Genomic DNA, 20,319 nt, shown 5'->3' on the forward strand with positions numbered 1-20,319 from the left:
ACAATTGGCTGCCTAGGTATCTCAATAGATAGATTTATTTGTATAATTGCATTGGGTTTGATAGATGCATGTGCCATATTTTAGGGGTTTATGGGTGTTTCATTTTCAAGATTTATTGATACCATAGTGGTAGATTATCAAGTTGGTTTGGCAACTACTCCAAAAGAACAAAAGATCATTGTTTCCATTTGGAAAAGGTTTTTGGCAAATCGTATTAATTTTAAATAATACTATAGAAATATATCATGAAAGAGTAGAAACAATTGACAAGACTCTCATTCCTAAAACAAGAAAGGCAAAACAATCTTTGTTTGGTCAATTTAGTTCTCTAGGAGATTCATCTAAAATTTTGTTGAGATAATAAAACTAATTTCTAAGACATTGGAAAAGGATGCAACAATTCTTTGTAATTGTCTTGTTATTGATGAACTCATGTTTATGAAAAGAACATTCAAGGAGGCCCCTCTTTGATGGGAATATTTTTTCACTCTATAACCTTGACCAATCACCTATCAATCTATCAAATTCTTAATGGCTCAATACTTTTTGCTCTCTTATTCTATAAAAGGGATTTCAATTTCATATATTAGAAGTTCTAAACTCTTGTATTGGATATGAATTAGCTTGAATGTCTTTTATATATAAATAAGATTATTTATCTAAAATGACATTGTTTGTACTTTGAACTCTTAGAAACAATTTCCAAATATCAATGAAAATAATTTCAAACAATCTCCATATTTATACATCAAATATACAAGAAAATAAGATACTAAAGATACTATAATTTTTTCCATTGCAAATTTCTTATAACTGAATGTATAGCTTTTTTATTTCTTCAAGTGGAAAACTAAATTCTTAGATATTTTTATTAATTTATAATTAAATATTTTAATTTATATTTAATACAAATAAATAAATAACACAACCTTATATTTTTCAAATAACTGTTAAGAATTGATATACAATAAATAAACTCTAGAAACGCACAAGTCTTGGAACTCAGTAGACAATTGATAGTTGAGATGTATCATTGCTTTCCTTCATTGAAATGTATCGTTGCTTTACTGTATGCCATCTCTTACCTTCCCTCTTCCACAGTCTTCACATATTGCATATTTTTCGCATACATTACATTGATATCCCTTCCAATGTACTTCAGAATTGCATAAACTGCAGCCAATGGCCTCATGAGGAGGGCGTAGTTTGAGCAGAGGATGTTGGGGATGATGTTTGGGATGGATGATTCCATCTCTCCATCTGCTCTGCATACTTTTCCCAATTCCTCTCTTTGTTATGTCCTCCACCAATTTTTCCTTGCTATCTTCTTCACCATCACTCAGTACTTTTACCATTTCCATTCCCCTCCCACTTACAATCTCACCATTTCTATCCACCACCACTACTCTTGGCTCCAAGTAGCAGTTCTTATTTGCACTAGCAAGACCCGGCTCCACTACCATAGGCTTCCGGTAGCATGAGCTAGCAAGACCCAGTACCATTCTTCTCACCTTCACTATCCTTTCATCTGTTCCCATTCCATTCATCAAGTCCTTTTGCAAATACTTAACACGCCGCCAAAATCTGTAGATGTCAGACAAGGAGAGTGTTGCTATGCCACACATCTCCGACTCATTTTCTTTGAGCTTCTCACAAGCCTTGTCATAATCATCTGAACTGATTCCATATCGCTGAAGGGCAACATAAAGCACATTGAATGCCATTCCCAACGTTGTCAAAGCAGAATTCAAGTGAGGAGCGAGCTCTATCATCTCCTCAGGTGTAGCCACGCACAACAACGTCATAACTCCACCACGATCCATCACCTCCATGGCCTATCACCAAAAACTCCAATTTCTTATCATTAAGAAATCAAGTATAAATAAGCTCGGAGATTTATAGCGCATAGCTGAACTGAAAGGTTACAATTGTTCTAAACTCACCTTGTTTGAGAGAAACTCGATATTTTGAAAGACGAACTGCAAAGTGGATGAAGAGTTGAATCTCAATGTCTCCCACTCCGTCTTGATCAGTTCTTCTTCACGAGCTTCAGAAAATGGATACGCCTCCACTCCCCACCTCTCTATCATCGGCATTGCATCTTTGCTTGATATCCTTCCCTTCTCGTCCACCACAAACACGAATGGCTCAATAAGACCTCCATACCTATATTTTCCATGTGCCTGAATAAAAGACTCTGTTCTCTGCTCTATCAACCATGGATTTGGTACCACGGGCCACGGAGCATTAACAGCCGCTCTCTCAAACTCCTCCCACGTGTCTAAAAATTTTACGAATGGAACCCAAACTACTTCTACCGAGTTATTAGTGAAGCCACTCTCTTGCATTTTCACATACATCTCTTTCAGGGAAGAGGTGCGCATTATTGATACATCAAGATAGGTGATGAGCAGTAACATCAATTTTCCCTGTAAAGCGGCAACCTTTACCTGCAATCATCATTCTCTTTTACTCTTACAAGATAGCCTCAAATATTTCTCCCCAATCAAAGCGACATTAGATTATTAAAAGTGAATAACTCGAAAACAATACCTGACGGTTTCCACTGAGCAAGAGATAATCTGTTTCTCCAGTTACCAGCAATTCTTTTAGCAATTCAAGGTTGCTCTCTCTCGGAGTGTTTCCTAAAAAGGCCGCTCGATCCAACATATAAGAAGACATGTCTTCCCACGCCGACTGGAAATTTAAGTTGTTTTCATCTAATTGATGAGTGCTACGGAAAACTACAATGCTACCCGCTACTTCTTTAAAAGATGCGTACAATTTCTTATACAATGAGGAAGTCCTGAAGTTATCAGGCGTATGAGCCACGATTTTGAGGGCCGCACACTCAGAAGATATTAATGATTTAAGATGTTTCCCAAGATATATGATTTGCAACTCTTTTGAATTCTCTTGCAGCTGCTGCAGGTTCTTTCTGATTAATGCTTCGTACCACCCAAAGCTATAGCGAATATCAATGACGAGGATGATTGGATTTTGTCGTTGAAGTGAGGATGGATGGAAGGGGTTTTCATCTGCGTCAAGCAGAAGCCCTTCCTCATAAAATACCCTTGCTAGCACCCCTTCCAACAACAGAGCCCTTCTCCCTTCTACACCCTGCTATTGGAATGCATTTAGAATTAGTTGATGCAAATGCGGTCTAAAATTTCGTACCAAAATAGAAAAGAAGTGATTCTGCAAGTTAAACATATCCAATCTAAGGCCACCTCTAAATTCAGATTGGTAGCCAAAACAATAATGGAACTCCACAAAGAATAATTATTTGCACCAAATTAAATATGTAGGGCCTTAGCACTAAACAAAATTACAATTTATACCTGAGGGAACTCTGTTACCACCACCAGGCTGCTCTCCTTTTGCCTTTTCATTTCCATCCAACGCTGTATCATTCTTTCACTGCCAGCAATGTCGAGGCGCCACAAGCTCCTGATATCCCCCACACTATCCATCCATTCACCACCCAAACTCTCACATTGGCAAAGATTCAGTCTTGTTAATGATGTGAGAAGATGGAAATCATCAGAAAGCTTTACTAAATTGGAGCATCTGGATAGATCTATGCTTTCCAAGCGGCTAAGCTCGCAAAATCCATCAGGAAGATTTTCTAAACTAGAGCACTCTGATAGATTTAAGCTTTCCAAGCAGCTAAGCTCGCCAAAACGGTCTGGAAGATTGCATAAACTATCACACCCGGACAGATTCAGGTATTTTAGAGCTGCAAGGCAATGGAAGTTGCTGCTCAATTCCTCCAGTTTAACACATCCTGACAAATCTAATGTTTCTAGAGAACTAAGTTTCCCAAAATTTTGAGGCAGGCTTGACAAGCCCTTGCAAACAGCCAGTGTTAATTCTTTCAATCCTCCGAGACAATCAAAGCCGTTACACAGCTCTTCTAAGCTTTCACATCTTGTCAAGTCTACGAGTTGCAGGCGAGTGAGCTCACCGAACCTGCTGGGAAGCCTCTTCAAACTAGAACATCCCTCTAATGAAATACTTGTGGCCATTGTATTGTTGCAAATATCTTCTGGTACTTCACTCAAACTTGAACAGAAACGAAAATCTATATGAGATTCAAACGCAAACATCAAGCGGCCAAGGTTATGGGGAAGACAAAACAGACTGGAACAACCTGTTATTCTCAATGACTCTAATGAGGTGAGCTTTTCCAGATCGCACGGGAGCTCTTGCAAACTCGAGCAATAGAACAGGTCAAGCTGAGTAAGACTGGTCAACCCCCCAAATCCAGCTGGCAACTGCTTCAGATTTTTGCAACCTGACAGTCTAAGCTGAGTAAGACTGGTCAACCCCCCAAATCCAGCTGGCAACTGCTTCAGATTCCGACAATCACTCAGATCCAACCTCTCCAGATATCGGAGCTTGACAAGAGCTTCAGGCAGTTCTTCTAGGTCATAACATCGGGACAGTTTCAACCTTTGCAAGTTATGTAAATTTGGAAAACAGTGGGAAATTCCATCAGCATTGCATGCATCCAATTCCAGCCGCTTTAATGAACCAAGACGCCCGATTTCCGCAATTCCATGTATTCGGCGACCAAATAGTTTGAGCACCTTTAATTCTGGAAAATTCTGCAATGAAGATGAAGAATCTAAATTCTCTACTCATACTGCAAGTACTAAACATCATTATTACTAATTCATAGCTAAACATTTGGAAAATACGAAAACTTGGAAGAAAAAAATTATTTCTATGTGGAATTCATTGACCACTTGCCATGGACGAACTCAAAATGACATCCTCCTTGGATTCATGTATTGATAGGTATCTCAAATGACCGAGTTTGAATATATTGATTGGTAATCTGCACATCCCACTGCCCACATGAAGAAATCTCAGCTGGTCAAATTGTTTGCTGCATTTTCCGTTCACAACGGTCAGATTGCCTGCCCCACGTCCCATATAAAATATTCTCAAGAATGGGCTCATTGCGTCCAACTTTCCTGCTGATATCAACAAGGGACGCCTCGGATCTTCCATCCAAACTCCCGTAATTACTTGGGAAGGGAGCTGTCGAAATTCAGAGACACTCTCAAGCATGTTATAATAACTCAAGGAGGGAATTTTTCATAAAGCTTGATAAAGCTTGTGTGTAAAGAAATTAAAAGAAGTAATATATATATAATAATGAAAATCTATGCATACCTCTTCATCTTTTAAGATCAAAGAAAAATCTTCTTCACATTTTATTCGAGTCTTCTTCGATTTATTACGACCAGCTGCTAAAATGAGATCATGAATCTTTATCTTCTTACCATCCCTCTTGATCAGAGCTCCTTCTTGTAAGCATTTCATTTCTTCCTCTCCCACGATGTATGCAACTTCTTCCCACTCCCACATCAGCCACCGCCTAGAGAAGAACGAGCAGATGTCAAGGAATGCTTCTTTGCTACTTGAATTAAGCCCCTCGTAGGAAAACAAAACTCTTGACTCATCAAAATTATACTTCGCACTGCCACCAAAATTATCTCCAGATTCTAGCCAACACAATACTCGGTCATAAGAATCAACTGTGTTCTCCCGTTGATGAATATAAGCTCCAACAACCTCCAAAAATAATGGACAACAACAGCATTTTTCTGCTATTTCCCTCACCTTTGGTCTTTCTTGCAATATAGTTTCCTTTCTTTTTTTTCTGTCAATTTTCCTACATAGCACTTCAAGAGCTCCATCAATAGAAAGAGATCCTATGTCATAGAGTTTGCAAGGTTCAATTCTACAATACTCAATTGTTCCTTTGACATTTGTTTCTCTAGCTGTTAGAAGTAATCGAAACTTCTTTGCACTTGTGAAATCCTTGGGCAAAAGGTTTTCTAGTGGTTCTAGATACAAAGCATTATCAATATACAAGAAGACAGGTTCTTTTTCTATGATTTCTTTTAGACTCTGCTGTCCACTTTGGTAATCTCTTACATCATGTTTGGTGGTAGTCAAATCATTCAAAATTGAGGATTGAATTTTTTCTATTTCGGGGTTTCTTTCTAGGCTTTGAATGAGGGTAACTCTACAATATTTCCAACCATGAAGCTTGTCTTTTAGAGAGGAATAAACTGCATCTGCTAGTGTGGTCTTTCCAGACCCACCAACACCATATAATACCACTGCTGATGTTGCACTATCACTCTCCCAATCAAGTTCTTCAATGACTTCTTTAATTTTATCCTCTATTCCAACTGTTAGAAAGAAGGACATGTGAAATGGTACAATATGTCAATATAGCACCTATATTACTAACCAAATAATAGCTCAAAAACAATTAGTTGATGATGTTTTACCTGCATCAGGGTTGAGGGAGGGAATACTGGGTGGAGGACTAACTAAGGAGATTAAGGTATTGCCTATGTTTTTCACACCCTTGAAAGTAGAGGTACTAATCTGTAAATGAAGCTTCTTATGCATGTCTTCTATATTTCTGCTGAGTTGTTGAAGCTCTTGTTTATCCTTTGAACCTTTACAAAAGCTGTACATTATTCAATTAAACAAAAAGATTTTATGGTCTCATGTATAGAAATAATAATATCTTAAAAACTAGACTCTTAATCTAAAAAACTATAGTTGTTTCTTTAAATGTTACTCCTCACATTAGAGAATTAGAAAGACAAATATAAATATATTTATGCATTGTTAAAAATAAATTGTTCAAACTTGAAATTATTATGCACCTTTTAAGTCCTTTCCTTTTCTTTTGCAAACAACATTGGATGGTTGCTTCCACTATTAATTGTATAGACTTGTGTAATTCACCATGCAATTCCTTTTGTGAACTTGGAAGATCCAATTTAAGTTGGAGGATTACTTTTGACAAATCAGTCATAGATTTAAAAAGTCTTAGACACTCTTCCTTGTTCCTTTCAATTGTATCTGCAATTTGCAAAACTGCCCCCACCATTAAGAAACCCACTGCAATCCAATGAACACTTCCAATGGTATTCAATATTCTAATACTTGTTTCATGTGTGTCTCCAGAATATGCTTTTATCTACAAAACCAAATACAAATTGAAATGAATTAATCATCAATAAGTAGAATTAGTATTTACTCTTCCATTTCTAAAAGAAATAAATTATACCCAATAAACAAATAGAAATATTTATTCACAAAAAAAACTCATTCATCAAAACAAATCAAAAAATTACTAAAACATTTTATAAACAAATTAAAATTTCTTAATAGACATTGTATAATTAAAAGAATAGTTCATTTCTATTATATTTTTAGTCAAATGTTCCCACTAGCTACACACAATTAAATTTTATAATCAGATCTAGGGCATTCCTAAAGTTAAAAAGCAAATATATTTTTTAATTCATTTTTCACTATTAATTTTTCTTTTCTGATTGGCTGAGGTCAATTTTACTGCGGTCATGTTTATTTATTGACTCAAAAAATTAGAATAAATGAATTTCTGGAAGCTTCATCGAAAAACAGTAGACTTCTGGAAGCATCATGGGAAACCAGCTCTGGAAGTCTCTGGAACAAGTTATGCCGGTCAAATTGCCATCCAGGCTTCTTGATCGTGGCAGGTTTCTTGATCGTAGCAGAGAAGGAACATCAAATTAAGGTTTCTTGATTGCTGGCGAATTATTCAAATCTGGATTTTGGGAGTTTTCGGGTTTGAGAAGGCTTTGATTTGTTTTAAATCATTTCACTTTGATCTGACAATTTGTTTGATAATTGGAATGTGTTGATTCCTTGCAAGGGTTTAGACCCTATTAAGTACAATATTTTAATTTATTAGTCCCCGCCTATATAGGGAACTATTGTTTTTATTTGACCACCTTCAATTAATTTTCATTAAACATATGTTTGAAAAGTCTAAAATTTAGATGTGTTCATTAGTCCCTGCCTTTTAAAAGGAAGAGACTATTGTTTTCATGCCAATTATAAACGATTAATTCGCCCTTCAAACTTTGATTTTCATAATATATGGTATAGTTGATAGTGTTAAGTATTTTTAATTTTTTCTCTATTTTCCTATTAGTGGGTTTGATTTTCCTAGTGCTTTTATTAGTTTTTCATAAAAATAAATATCGAAATGACGATAGTGATGATTTGCATTGTTTTTTATACATCACTTAACAAATGCGTAACATGTACTTCATTAGAAATAACTGTGTCAATTATTTACCACATTTGGCTTTCACCTGTCTACAGATTTTATTGACGGCGCCCTGTTAAGTTGTTAACTGTCAATTCTAATAATAATCTTTGACAAGACGTTATTCTTCCATATGATGAAGACAAGACGTTATTCTTCCATATGATGAACGCACTGAAAATCAAGGAAAAAGAATTAATTTAAATCCTTGGATGGCAAGGAAGAATTGTTATTTTGCGCATTTAATTAATATTACGAACAAACGTTGTCGGTTTCGTCTCCACATGTCGGTGGTGGTTAACATTACTTTTGGAACGTGTAATAAAATAAGGTAATTACTGTGGAACGGCTCATATAGGAATTTATGGCATTCAAAGCCGCACTAAAACCTAAAACCTAGTGGTATTAATAAAATGCTTAGAAAATGTTATCACTTATTGATTAAATTAGATATATTTATTATTATTCTTATTTAAAATGCGATAGCCTAAATTTTTATTCTGGTTATTTCACTCGCTCTATTTATGAAAGATATATTAAAATTTCAATACATTAAATATTATATTTAAAAAATTATTATTATTTGATAAATTATAAATAAATTATTATAAAATAACATTAATACAAAAATTAATTAAATTTTAAATATAAATTATTGAAAATAAGTTAATAAATTACTCTTCTATTTAGATCAATAGTACAAATAGAATGAAAATTTAATTGTTTTATCTTTTAATAAAATCTACAATAGTATCTATTCCTAAATCTAATATTTAAAAAATTATCATTATTTGATAAACTATAAATTATATAACATTTTCAATTTAATTATCTATTATTGAAACTTTTAAAACTAATGTACTATTATGTTACATATGTATTCTATTGACTATATCTATTAATTTATTAACTATAATGACAAGTAATGTGAAATGTCACTATGTGACACTTGCTTATTATTACATTTAATATAAATCATAAAATTAAATATATTCTTCTTTAGAAGTCTTTTAGCTTCTTTTTTTGGGGTTATATACATCCTCAAACAAGTAGTAAATTTCCTCTTTAGTATATAGATATTTCTACCAAAAAAATTTATAATTATAAATTTCAAATTTGATTTAAAAATAATAATATTATTTTTTATTTACATTTTGTAATTTAATGTAGTAATTATAATAAATATGTTCTAAGCTTAGTTTCTAATTTAGAAAGTATTGTTTTATAAAAACTAATTATATGTTTGTAAATATTTTGATAATTTTTATACTTTAAAAATAAAAAATAAAAAATATTATTAATAATAGATAGGTGGATTAAGTTTTTAAAGTATCAATTAACATATTTCTCTATCAATATATTTTCTTAAACAAATATTTCTATCATTTAGCTATTTTATATTTTTTTAATTTAAATATGAATTCTTTAATTCACTTTTACTAATTAAATTAATCATCTTTTCTAATTTCTTCATAATTCAAGTAATTAATTTTCACATTTATAAAAGTCAAATACCAATTTTTACCTTAGATATACATATATTTCACTATAAGCATATAAAAAAATACAATATTGTAATTTACTAAATATCTTTAAAAAACAAATTAGAGAAGGTTTTATATTATTTAAAAAAATGTAAATTACTAAAAGTTATTTTTTAAATCAATTTCAATTACCTGAATCATAATGAATTAGTTGTAACATAGAATATAACATACAATTGATTGCTAGATTAAATAATATTACCAAGCTAAAAAAATAATGAAAAGGAAAAGTAATATTTTCCTATAAAATATAATCATCATTTAGAACCCTATAAATCATTCAAAAATATTTTAAAAAAATTCACAGTGATGCAACTATTGAGAGTCAAATAAAATCATCACACTTTTGGTGGTTAGACTCTTGCATAAGTTTGTTATCTTTGTCATAATGACTTGTTTTTTCATTCTATTTGTCAAAGTTATAGCAATTTTTCTAGCATCATTTTGTCGAGCTACAATTTAGCTTGCAAGTTGGAGTCAAAACTAACGGTTGATGTAGTCAATATTTTTATAGAATCTTGATGAAGAAGGAGGTTCATTCTAAAAATCTATTTTCTTCTATTTGCTACATAGGCAGGGACTCATGCTCGAACAGAGCTCTTGTTTATAAATTATATTTATAAAAAGTAATTGCTATTTTTTCATTGGCTACTGCCCATTTTCCTGGGGTTTAATTTCATTTTTGAATATTTAAAATCACAAAAAGAACAGAGCGATAATCCTGAATTAATTACACTGTCACATCACAGTTTCGAATTCCTACGGCTGACAAATAGAAAAGACTCTCGTAGCACCTCGCTGTACGTTATAATCCGCAGAATGCACCATTTGGCAGACCAAAGCCAAATTGACCTTCGAATTCCTTCTGTTAAAACTGTCTGCAGACAAAATTTTCCAAACACACGGCTGACATACTCTCTAATTCGAAATTGTTGTTCAGAATTATATAAAATTTAAATAAATATATCTTATAGTTTTTTAAATAGTAATTTTATTTTTAAAGAACATTTTGATAATTCTTTTGCTTTCACAATAAGCAATGACACGTGCTTGAACAACAAAGCTTTCTAATGAAATTTTGTATGTATGATGTTCATCTAAGTAGAAATTGTGACATGTTACCTAGGAATCTTGACATCAATCTATTGCTTGACCCTTGCAAAAGGTAGGGACTCAAACTCTCTCAGAGCTCTTGTTAGAATATATAATTAGTTAGTAGGTTAGTTGATTAATTGCTTACCCTTGGAAAGTCTTTTAGTCAAAAATAAGACTCTAAAAGCCATGAAATAATGTGTTGAAAGCCAATCCAATGCAATAATGTTAATGTTTTATAGCTTCAATCAGATAAATCATAAGGTGTAAGCTTAAAGGTTAAACTCTTTGATATATATATATATATATATATATATATATATATATATATATATATATATATAATTGTAAGATATATGTATTAACATTTATATCTATAATGTCCTCTAATATATATGTATCTATAATCATTACATTTATAGATCAAAGTTTTATCTATTTATTGAAGGATATTGGTATAACTAAAATATAGATCTAATTCAAAAAATCAACATGGTATCACAACAGGTTTAAGAGACGATCCCGATTAGATTTATTTTACTCAAGTGCCCTAAAATATTTACAATTTTATTTCCTTCAAAATGGTGAACGGTATAAAAGTGGAGGATAGACTTGCCGGTGATTCAAATTATGTAGCATGGAAATTACGAATGAAGTTAACCTTAAAAGATAATGATCTCAAGCAATTCATTGACAAATCTAATCAACCAAAAGGGAATGACGAATTGATTAAATGGAAAAAAGTAACACTAAAAGCCATGAAATTAATTATGGATGGTGTTAGGGATCATCTACTCCCTACTATCTCTGAATTAGACGCGGCACACGAAATGCTTAAAACACTTAAAGAAATGTTTGAGATAAACAATACAACGAGAATTATAACCTTGAAAGATAATATCTCCAACATTAAAATGAAAACAGGAGAATTTGTTGCCTCATATTTCATGAGGATAACAGAACTAAGAAACCAACTCTCTAAAATTGGCCAGATCTATGATGAAAAAGAATTAACAATGATAGCTCTCAAGGCTCTGTCATCATCGTGGAAATATTTCAGACAAGGGGTATGTGCTCGATCAAAGCTTCCTAAACTTGGTCGACTAAAGGATGAATGCATACAAGAGGAGGGCATGTTAATATCTCAAGGTGATATTCCTATTAGAGGTGATATTCAGGCTCTCACAACCCAAGTTGATAAAAACAAGAAACCTAAATTCAAAAGGAAAAGAAGACATGTTGATTACTCAAAAATGCAATGCTTTAGATGTGACAACTATGGTCACTCAGCATTCAAATGCCCTGATAGACTGAAACATGAAGCAACTTTCGCCAAAGTCAGTGATTTTGATACAGATCCAGAGAAACGTCCATTCTAAAGAAACTTTGAATATCCTTAACATGTATGAAGTAATGTATTAAGAGGGAGTTCTCTTTTTATATTCATTGAAGTGTAAAATAAGCTTGTTAAAATTTCTAAGATGGAGTCTCAGAATATCAAATTATTGTACTATGCTATCTATGTGTATTTACTTTTAATCATTATTGCTATGTGCCATGACCTTTCTATTTTGAGAATGTTATTACCGGAAGAGGGAGTTTATAAGGAGCTCTAATGATTGATATTTAGAGGGAATTGAAAACATCCCTATATATAAAAATGATGGGCCTACCCCTGTATACATCATGAGGAAGTGACGACTTCCAAACGATGTCACTTGTATTTGGAGAAGTTATTGTAAGGTGACGATCTTACAATAACTTGTATTACAAGATCAAACAAATTGAGTAAATGGTGAATGTCTTGCATCTCAACATTCTGGGAGACCATTACTCTGAGTACTTGGTGACTATCTTTGATATTCTAGGAGGCCAATACTCTTAATATCAAATGTGATAAAAACTTTCTGAGTACTTGGTCAATATCTTTAATATTCTAGGAGGCCAACACTCTTGATATCAAATGTGATATCAAAACTTTTTGAGTACTTGGTAAATATCTTTGATATTCTGGGAGGCCAATACTCTTGATATCAAATGTGATATCAAAACCTTTTGAGTACTTAGTGAATATCAGATGCTGATATTTTGAGAGACCATTACTCATTATATCAAATGCGATATCAAATGATAGAAATCTTATAAGATGTCAAATGAGATATCCTTAAATTGTTATTTGTAATATTACATTAAAGTAATATTTATTCTTGTATCCTACCTTGCTAAGAGGGAGTGTTAATGTTTTATAGCTTCAATCGGATATATATATATATATATAATGTCCTCTAATATATATGTATCTATAATCATTATAATTATAGATCAAAGTTTTATCTATTTATATAATTTCATATTCATGTAGTTGTCATGTATTTTGTAATATTAATTATGTTCTATGATTGAGTATGTTAGTGTTCGTCCTTCACGTGCTTATTGTGTTAGAGATTTGTAGAAATACTTCTATATTAAGTTGGCAAAAATTTGGAGACATTCATTAATTCCAAGTTTATCAATATAATATTAAGAGGATATATATTGGAGTATATCAAAATATATTTACATAAATATTATATATATATATAGAAGGATATCAGTATAAGTAAAATATAAATCTAATTCAGAAAATCAAAACAATTGAATATAAATTACAGGGCCATATTGAGAAGATTAAATAATAAAACTTAGTGTTAAAATATAAATGGTGTGCATGTGATATGTATATATATATACAGAGAGAGAGAGAATTATTAGTCCCCGCCTTTTTTAAAGGCGGGGAACTAATGTTATTTTTGCCCCCCCTAAATTTAATTTTCGTTCGATGGTGATTGCTTTTTGTAAGGTTTTTGTCTTATGATTAAGAAAATCTAATTTTTGAGTACGAATTTCGAATTTCTGATTAGCCGGTAGCATTTTAGTCAGGGTTTTTGTAGTTTTCCGAAAAATAAATTCTAAGATAAATAAAAAATCAACATGCAAGCTGTTTCACTTTAATATGCATTTATTACTTGTCAGAAAATAAGTCGGTAGGCAAAAAACGCAATAAATGCATTTGAAGGAAACCGACATTGTGGAGAAATAAAGTTTAGCATTGTGTTTACTGTTCAAATTAGTGCAGATACATGTTTAGCTTATGATGATTTACAGAACAGTGTAGGGTGATTTATAGATTCGTTTTTACAAAAAAATTATTGATTTTTCCTTTGTTCATTTTCTGTTCTCCTTTTTTTGAATTGTTTTTTGGGATTTTACTAAGAACCACAGTTGGGTTTTCATGGAAAATTCAATGGGGAAATGGGTTTTGTTTCGCCAAAACTGGCTGCTTTCATGCTCATGTGTTTGAAAGGAAGGGGAATTGGGTCGGCGCCAAACCCCAGCTTTTAGCATAGGTCCAATAACTGGTTAATTCAAGTAGATGGGTCGGCCAAAGCTTTTTCGACTAGGCGGTAGTCATATCCCACACTTAAATTAGCCGAACTTAGACATATGTAAGAAGTGTTTCTCAAGCATGGTTGAAAATCTCGTATAAGGGTTAATATGGTACCTGTTTATTTTGCCCTTCTAAATAGTTTTGTTAGGGTTTCTTGGAATGAGTCGGGAGCTTCGGTAAATTCCCTTAGATTCATCAGTAGATCACGTTGCACAGCCATGCCTTGGTATTTTTTCCTTTACCATTTCTTTCTGTGACGGCCACACTCCAGAGTCCATATATAGGTCCAGTTTTCTTTTTGCAAAAATTTCCCCTACCGAACTGCACAATATGTATGTATATGCCATGCATAGCCTTCACTTTCTGCATTATTTCTAGTCTATCATAACAAATTAGTTTACACTGAAATAATCTAATCTTAATTTGCATTGTCTTTTTCAACAGTAGACACTAGGGCTGTGCAGGAAAATTTGCCCTAGTCTCCTTTCAAATTTCTCTATTTAGAGTAATTTCCATTACAAATGTGGGTTTGATGTTTTAAAGAAAGACCCTAATCTTTCTACTTTAGAAGGCCTTGTACATCTTGTGCATAAGCAACAAATCATCAATCGAATAATTTTGGAAAACTACGACATCACACAGCAAGATAAAATGAACAACCCCATAGAAACAGTCTCACAGCTAAAATAATTCATGCTTCTCAAATGTTTAAAGTATTCCATCATAGAATTTGTACTACTGTGTATCTCTGACCACTACATCTTTTTCTTGCAGGCACATTCTTGATATCAGCAGCAAATCAAAGCAAAAGCTCTTAGCATCAATTTTGCCTGTTCACTACCCTTATGTACATAGTTCCTACACGCCAACAAAGCATAACAATGTCTTTTTCTCTTCATCTCCTTTTCTACTATATTTATGTTTTTCATTGAGGAAAAAGTTGAAGGGAGCTAAAACCCTTAACATAAAGATTATTCAACAACACGGAACATACCGAAAAAACAACTCAACTAATAGAGAATAAAAGTCACAAAGCAAATACCAACCCAACCCCTGAAAAAAATGAACATAACATCAACACAAGAAACCTTGCATCAAAAGCATACACAACAGAACTAGCCCAAATTCTTCAAAGTCTCAATGGCTTCGTCTTTCAATTAATTTATCTGCATAGCTACATTCCTCAATTCTTGAATATTCTAAGGTGGATTGGAAGTCATCTTCTTTGTGCTTTCCCTAGTCCTCTTTCTTTGAATTGATACTTTCTTCGTACCAACCTATTTATCTTGTTCTAGGTCCACAATGGTCTTTTCATGGTAGAATTTCTCCAATTTAGAAACCAAAGTTTTCATATTATTTGGAGGACTTGACCACTTTATGGTTTTGCTCCAAAATTTTACGTAGGGTGGTATCAAGATTATTAATCTTCTAGTCTACGACACCCCCAATCTTCCTATTTAAATCTCCCTCATCTTCTCAATGGCTTCGACATTCTTTGATTTAAATAATCTCCCATCATTTTTTTTCATCTTTTGTCCAGAGGTCACAAATAGAGGGTCCATAAGGATTCTCCTTAACACCTGTAGAAGTAGGAACCACGAGATCAACTTGCACATTAACCTTCTCAACTTCCTTAGTTTTCCTTTCCCCAAATTTAGATGAAAGGATACACTGCTTAATATTGAGGCAATTGACCTTGTTGCCTTGGTTTCCTAATCGTCAGATTATGCAAAATTTCTATTGTATTGAGTCAAAAAGTGTTCAAGTGTGCCAAAATTCAATCCTTAAAAGAACCTTTAGTAATTTTATGGTCTTAATGCCTCCAGCTCAACTCTAGCTCCCCCTAGCACTTCAAATTTTTGAAATCCACCACCTGACTCCCAAGTTATGACAGATTAATGAAAGCTCTCAAAACGCGTATTTTCAATCGGAATATCAACCTTTAAGACATTAAGAGGTTAAGAAATGGGATTCAAAATATGTAATTTAATTTAAATCCTTAACCCCCTACACAAAAAGGTGTTAAGACAAAGCACTTCAAACACATATTCTGAACACCAAACCTTAACCTCCAAATATAAATAAGGTTAAGCAAGAGACCAAAAACACGTGTTTTTGAAATAATTCTTAACCTCTTTGCCCAAATGTAAGACGTTAAAAGTTATGAAGTTAATGAATCTCAATAAGAGTTAGTTATCACCAAGGCTCATGATATGTAGGGTCATTTTCACAATTGAGATTCATTTGGAGTTCTTGAAAATACAATAATTTGGTTGAGAAACTTTTGAGTCCTCCATACCAAAGGTAAAATTAATATCAATATGGTGGATATTTTGATGAGTACTCTTAGAAAGACCTCATTTTGTCGTTTTATGAAGAAGTATAAAATTTCAAAGTCTTAGGTGTGTATTTGAAAATGCAGATGAAAATGTAGATGAAAAGAGGCAAAGTGTTTGAAACTAATGTTGCAAAGAAAATGAGGATAACCTCATAGCAAATCCCATCCAAAATAAAAGAATTTTATTAAAAGTCTCAAGGGTTGTGTGACTTCATCCCAATCGTGCACAGAAGGAATATGAAGTTGAGCAACTAATACCATAGTGTTAGGCATCTCCAATGAAAAGTATGTTGGACAAAGAAACTTGTTGGTTACTGAGTGATGGATTGATGAATAAAGGCAGAGCCTATTATGGTCAGAAAACAATAATGTCTATGTGTGATGGTTCATGCATTCCACATGGGCAGAGGACGTTTTGAAAACCAACCCTTCCAAAGCAAGTTGATATCATTGTTTTATGACAGAGGAACTCTTCAAGGTGAGGTAACCCATGCTTACTTCCATTCAATAAAATATCAGTCGAGGAAAGAATCCAAAGCATGTGGTTATATGAAATTGATAACCCTATTCTACATTGAATTAGATATTCCACGTGAACAAAGAATGTTTTGAATTCTACCACCGCATGAGGAACATTAACTGTGAATTGTTCGACAAAATGTCCAAGCAATAGAAGACCTCGTGCCCTTAGTTTTTTATTATGAGTTTTTCTTCATAAACTTCCTCAATGAGAGGGTGTTTTATGTGTGTTGTTCCCACTAGCATGGTTGTGGTGCAGGCAAGGTTTGGAGCTAAGCTAAGGTGTAACCACGAAGGGTAAGTGTCAACGTGCATTAAGGGTGACTTAGGTGGTCAACCTCCCTCAAGAGGGATGAAGAAGAGTAGTCTTTCCCTCTGGTCTTTGGATGGGAAAGAGGCGATGTATAGTTTTAGGATTGAAGCAAAGTAGCATCGCCTTATCATGATGTGGTGAGGTTTGATGACAATGCAAGGGTCCCTAACTTAGTGAAGCAAAGTAGCTGAGCCAATGTTGGTGATGATTCAACATGAGTTGTCTAAGATCTAAAAGCTGGAGAAGTAGAGTACCTAGTCTTGTGGTAGGAGGCAGACGATTTGTTCTAGTAGGAGCATTGGTGGCTTATGGTGAGTTGTGTGGAGGATGTGTGGCGGAGCTAGTTATCTATGCAGAACAATATCAAAGGGGGTGGTGCACTAGGTGCACATCTAGGTTGCTTGGTTGGTTGGATTTTCATTGGGGTAAGATATCTCAAGGGTTGTGGTGGTCCAAGATGGCAATCAACATCTGGTGCTCCGGGGGAGTGCTCGAGGTTAGCTAGGCCATGAGGCAGATGTGTATAAAGTAACTAAAGAGGCGATTGCAAGGCATGGCTTGAAGAGGTGGGTCATGATGTATGGCAATGAATGATGGCTTATGGTGCATGATTGAAATGAGTGTTCAATGGTTCATAGGTGAAGTTATGGTACCGTAGGCGAGTTGGAAGGAAGTGCAACGTCCAAGGGATTGGGTGAATCATAGACCAAGGGCATGGTGCTCAAGTAGGTATGTATTGCAAAGGAATTCGAGATGAGTAAGATTGTGTGTATGCACAAAGGGTTGGTTTGAGTGTAGTGGATGCATGAGTAACAAGGTTCTCACCAACGAGGACATGTAGACATAGACGCGGTGTCGAGGCAGTCGGGGTCTAGTGTTTGGATTCGATGCTTGGCTAAGGTAGTCAATAGTTCTGTGGGGAATAGGGTTAAGCTTCAAGGTTCATGGCAAGTTGGGGGAGCCTAATAAATGATGAAGCCTCATGGAGACAAGGTTGTGCTAGGATAGCATGCAAGTTTTGACTAGAGGACTCTAGGATGTTTTGAGGTGCATTAGGGGTGTCAAATATGCCAGAGTGGTGTGTGTAGTGTGCAAGGGAGGCCTCAGTGGTCGAAGTCACTCAGGGTGTATGCAATGTTCATCTAGGGAGTTGTGGTGGTTCTTGGTACAGTGGTGCAACACTTAGCTTGGGTAGCAGGAGTAGTAGAACAAGAGGAGTTGTGGAAGTTATGGGCATTCAAGGAGTGGCTTGATGGTGATCATGGGTGATAAAGAGACTAAAGGAGTTGAGGTCACATATGGTTAGTGTTGGAGTAAGGTTGTCTTATGGGAGACGCTGAGGCAAAGACACTGTAGGGCTTAAGTAAGGGGTTTAGTTTGGGTTGAACTAGGGTAGAGCTAGGAGCTCAAGGATGCATGCATGGTGCAACAAAGGAAGTAGAACCATGGGAGTTTGGCATGCGCTTCTATTCTGCAAGGGTGTATGTTAAGGCAATCAGGTGTGTGGGCACATGCTGAAGATTGGAGGTAAGACATAGTCTGAGTGAACAAAAATGGTCAAACTAACGAGGGAGTCAAAAGTAGTGATTGCCAATACCAAACATGGTTGGAGATTCTAAGGGACAAGACTCATCCTCGACGTGAGCTAAATCCAACCCCGTGACACTAATAGTCATTGTAGAAAGATGCTTATTCTGGATACAATTGTAATAATAGTACCTAAATTGACCAATTACCAACGAAAAAATCCAAAATATACCACCCTATTAATACATCCGTTAATAGCTATTGATTTTTGAAACTATTTTAATGACTATAATTAAAAGCTCAAACGAATAAGGAGGTCACTGATATTATGCCCCCAATAATTACCACAATAATTACCAGATCCTTTCCCTATATCAATAAAAGATGGAGAATAATCTCGTATCAAAGAGTGGATAACAATGTTACAAGTTATTTACACTAAAATGTAATGAATACTTCATATACACGTTTTTACTGTTTGCCGGTTTGACAATAACTCTTTACATAACAAAAATTGATGGTAAAAATAAATAAATATATGCAAGACTCTATACCTACCTCATTGGCAATTCGTGTCACATTTGTTGACACCTGATCTGCAAAATTAGACGCGTCTGTTGCAGAGGGCAGCTCACCCAGTTTCTCTCTGATGGGCTTCTTTTTTTGCTGTAAATTGTTAGACAAAGTGGTGGTGTTTAGCAAGTACAAGATATGGAAAAACCCAAATGAAATGAAGAAAAGCGCAGGGGTGATTTGTACCAGCTGAGCCTCGTAGTGAGCCACGAGTATATCGATCTGCGCAACGAATCGGCTGAGATCGAAGTCGGGCTTATCCGCTTTCGTGTTTAGAATCTTATCGATGATATCAGGGGCAGGCGGGGCAGAGGACGAAGATGAAGACGGCGTGGAAGACATGTTGAAAGTAGAGGAGATGGAAGGCGTAAGAGAGGATGAAGATTAGAAAGTTGTGAAAAACAAAACCTTCAAAAATACAAGAAGAGGGGAGCTGAGAGCAAATGCAGCGAGGAGCTGAAGGCAGAGGCTCCTTTTAAATAGTGTTTAGTAATATTCAGAGTAGAAGGCTGAAGGCAGCTTCAAGGAAAACAGGGCACAGGTAACGCTAAAGCCAGTGTGTCCCACGTCCCTCGGAAGTTTATTCGCTTGTTCCTAAAGCGCGTAGAGACAATGCATCCCATTAATCATCTTAGTCTCTTGTTTTCCTGTGGCGGTGGAAAGATAATACCTTTCTGTCCCATCGCTGGGTAGGCACCTTCATCGAAATCACTTTACAGCCATTCTTGTCGCATCACTCGCCACTTTAACCTTCGTACGGGATATGATGAATTAGTGCAAGAGACTTTGTGTCCCATCATCAACGTATGCATCAACTCTTTCTACGCGGACGGAAGTCGCGAGCGTGTT

At 34.6% G+C, this 20,319-nt stretch overlaps 1 protein-coding gene across 2 annotated transcripts; it reads right to left on the reverse strand.

The window, feature by feature from the left end:
- Nucleotides 1-873: 873 nt before the first annotated feature.
- Nucleotides 874-19,920, reverse strand: LOC149529310 (uncharacterized). Of its 2 annotated transcripts, none has more exons than XM_089810696.1 (10): nt 19,657-19,920; nt 19,456-19,563; nt 6,702-7,018; nt 6,315-6,499; nt 5,185-6,212; nt 4,756-5,049; nt 3,342-4,610; nt 2,554-3,120; nt 1,944-2,450; nt 874-1,835 (listed from the first exon to the last, which is right to left on the reverse strand). In XM_089810696.1, the coding sequence occupies exons 1-10, from the start codon at nt 19,810-19,812 to the stop codon at nt 1,065-1,067; spliced, it is 5,202 nt and encodes a 1,733-aa protein (XP_089666822.1). In that variant the 5' UTR covers nt 19,813-19,920; the 3' UTR covers nt 874-1,064. The 2 variants fall into 2 exon arrangements, with proteins under 2 accessions (XP_089666822.1, XP_089666821.1); XM_089810695.1 differs by having other exon boundaries at nt 2,554-3,123.
- Nucleotides 19,921-20,319: the final 399 nt, after the last annotated feature.

Source organism: Cupressus sempervirens, chromosome 11, assembly GCF_028749045.1.
Source record: "Cupressus sempervirens isolate cs-2001-9-10 chromosome 11, ASM2874904v1, whole genome shotgun sequence".
Classification (NCBI taxonomy): Eukaryota; Viridiplantae; Streptophyta; class Pinopsida; order Cupressales; family Cupressaceae; genus Cupressus; species Cupressus sempervirens.

Coding starts and splice junctions, on each gene's coding strand:
- LOC149529310 (XM_089810695.1), bottom strand. CDS start 19,812: ATGTCTTCCACGCCGTCTTCATCTTCGTCCTCTGCCCCGCCTGCCCCT. Junction 7,019..19,455: donor TGACACGAATTGCCAATGAG/GTAGGTATAGAG, acceptor TTGGTTTTGTAG/ATAAAAGCATATTCTGGAGA. Junction 6,213..6,314: donor CTCCCTCAACCCTGATGCAG/GTAAAACATCAT, acceptor TCTTTCTAACAG/TTGGAATAGAGGATAAAATT.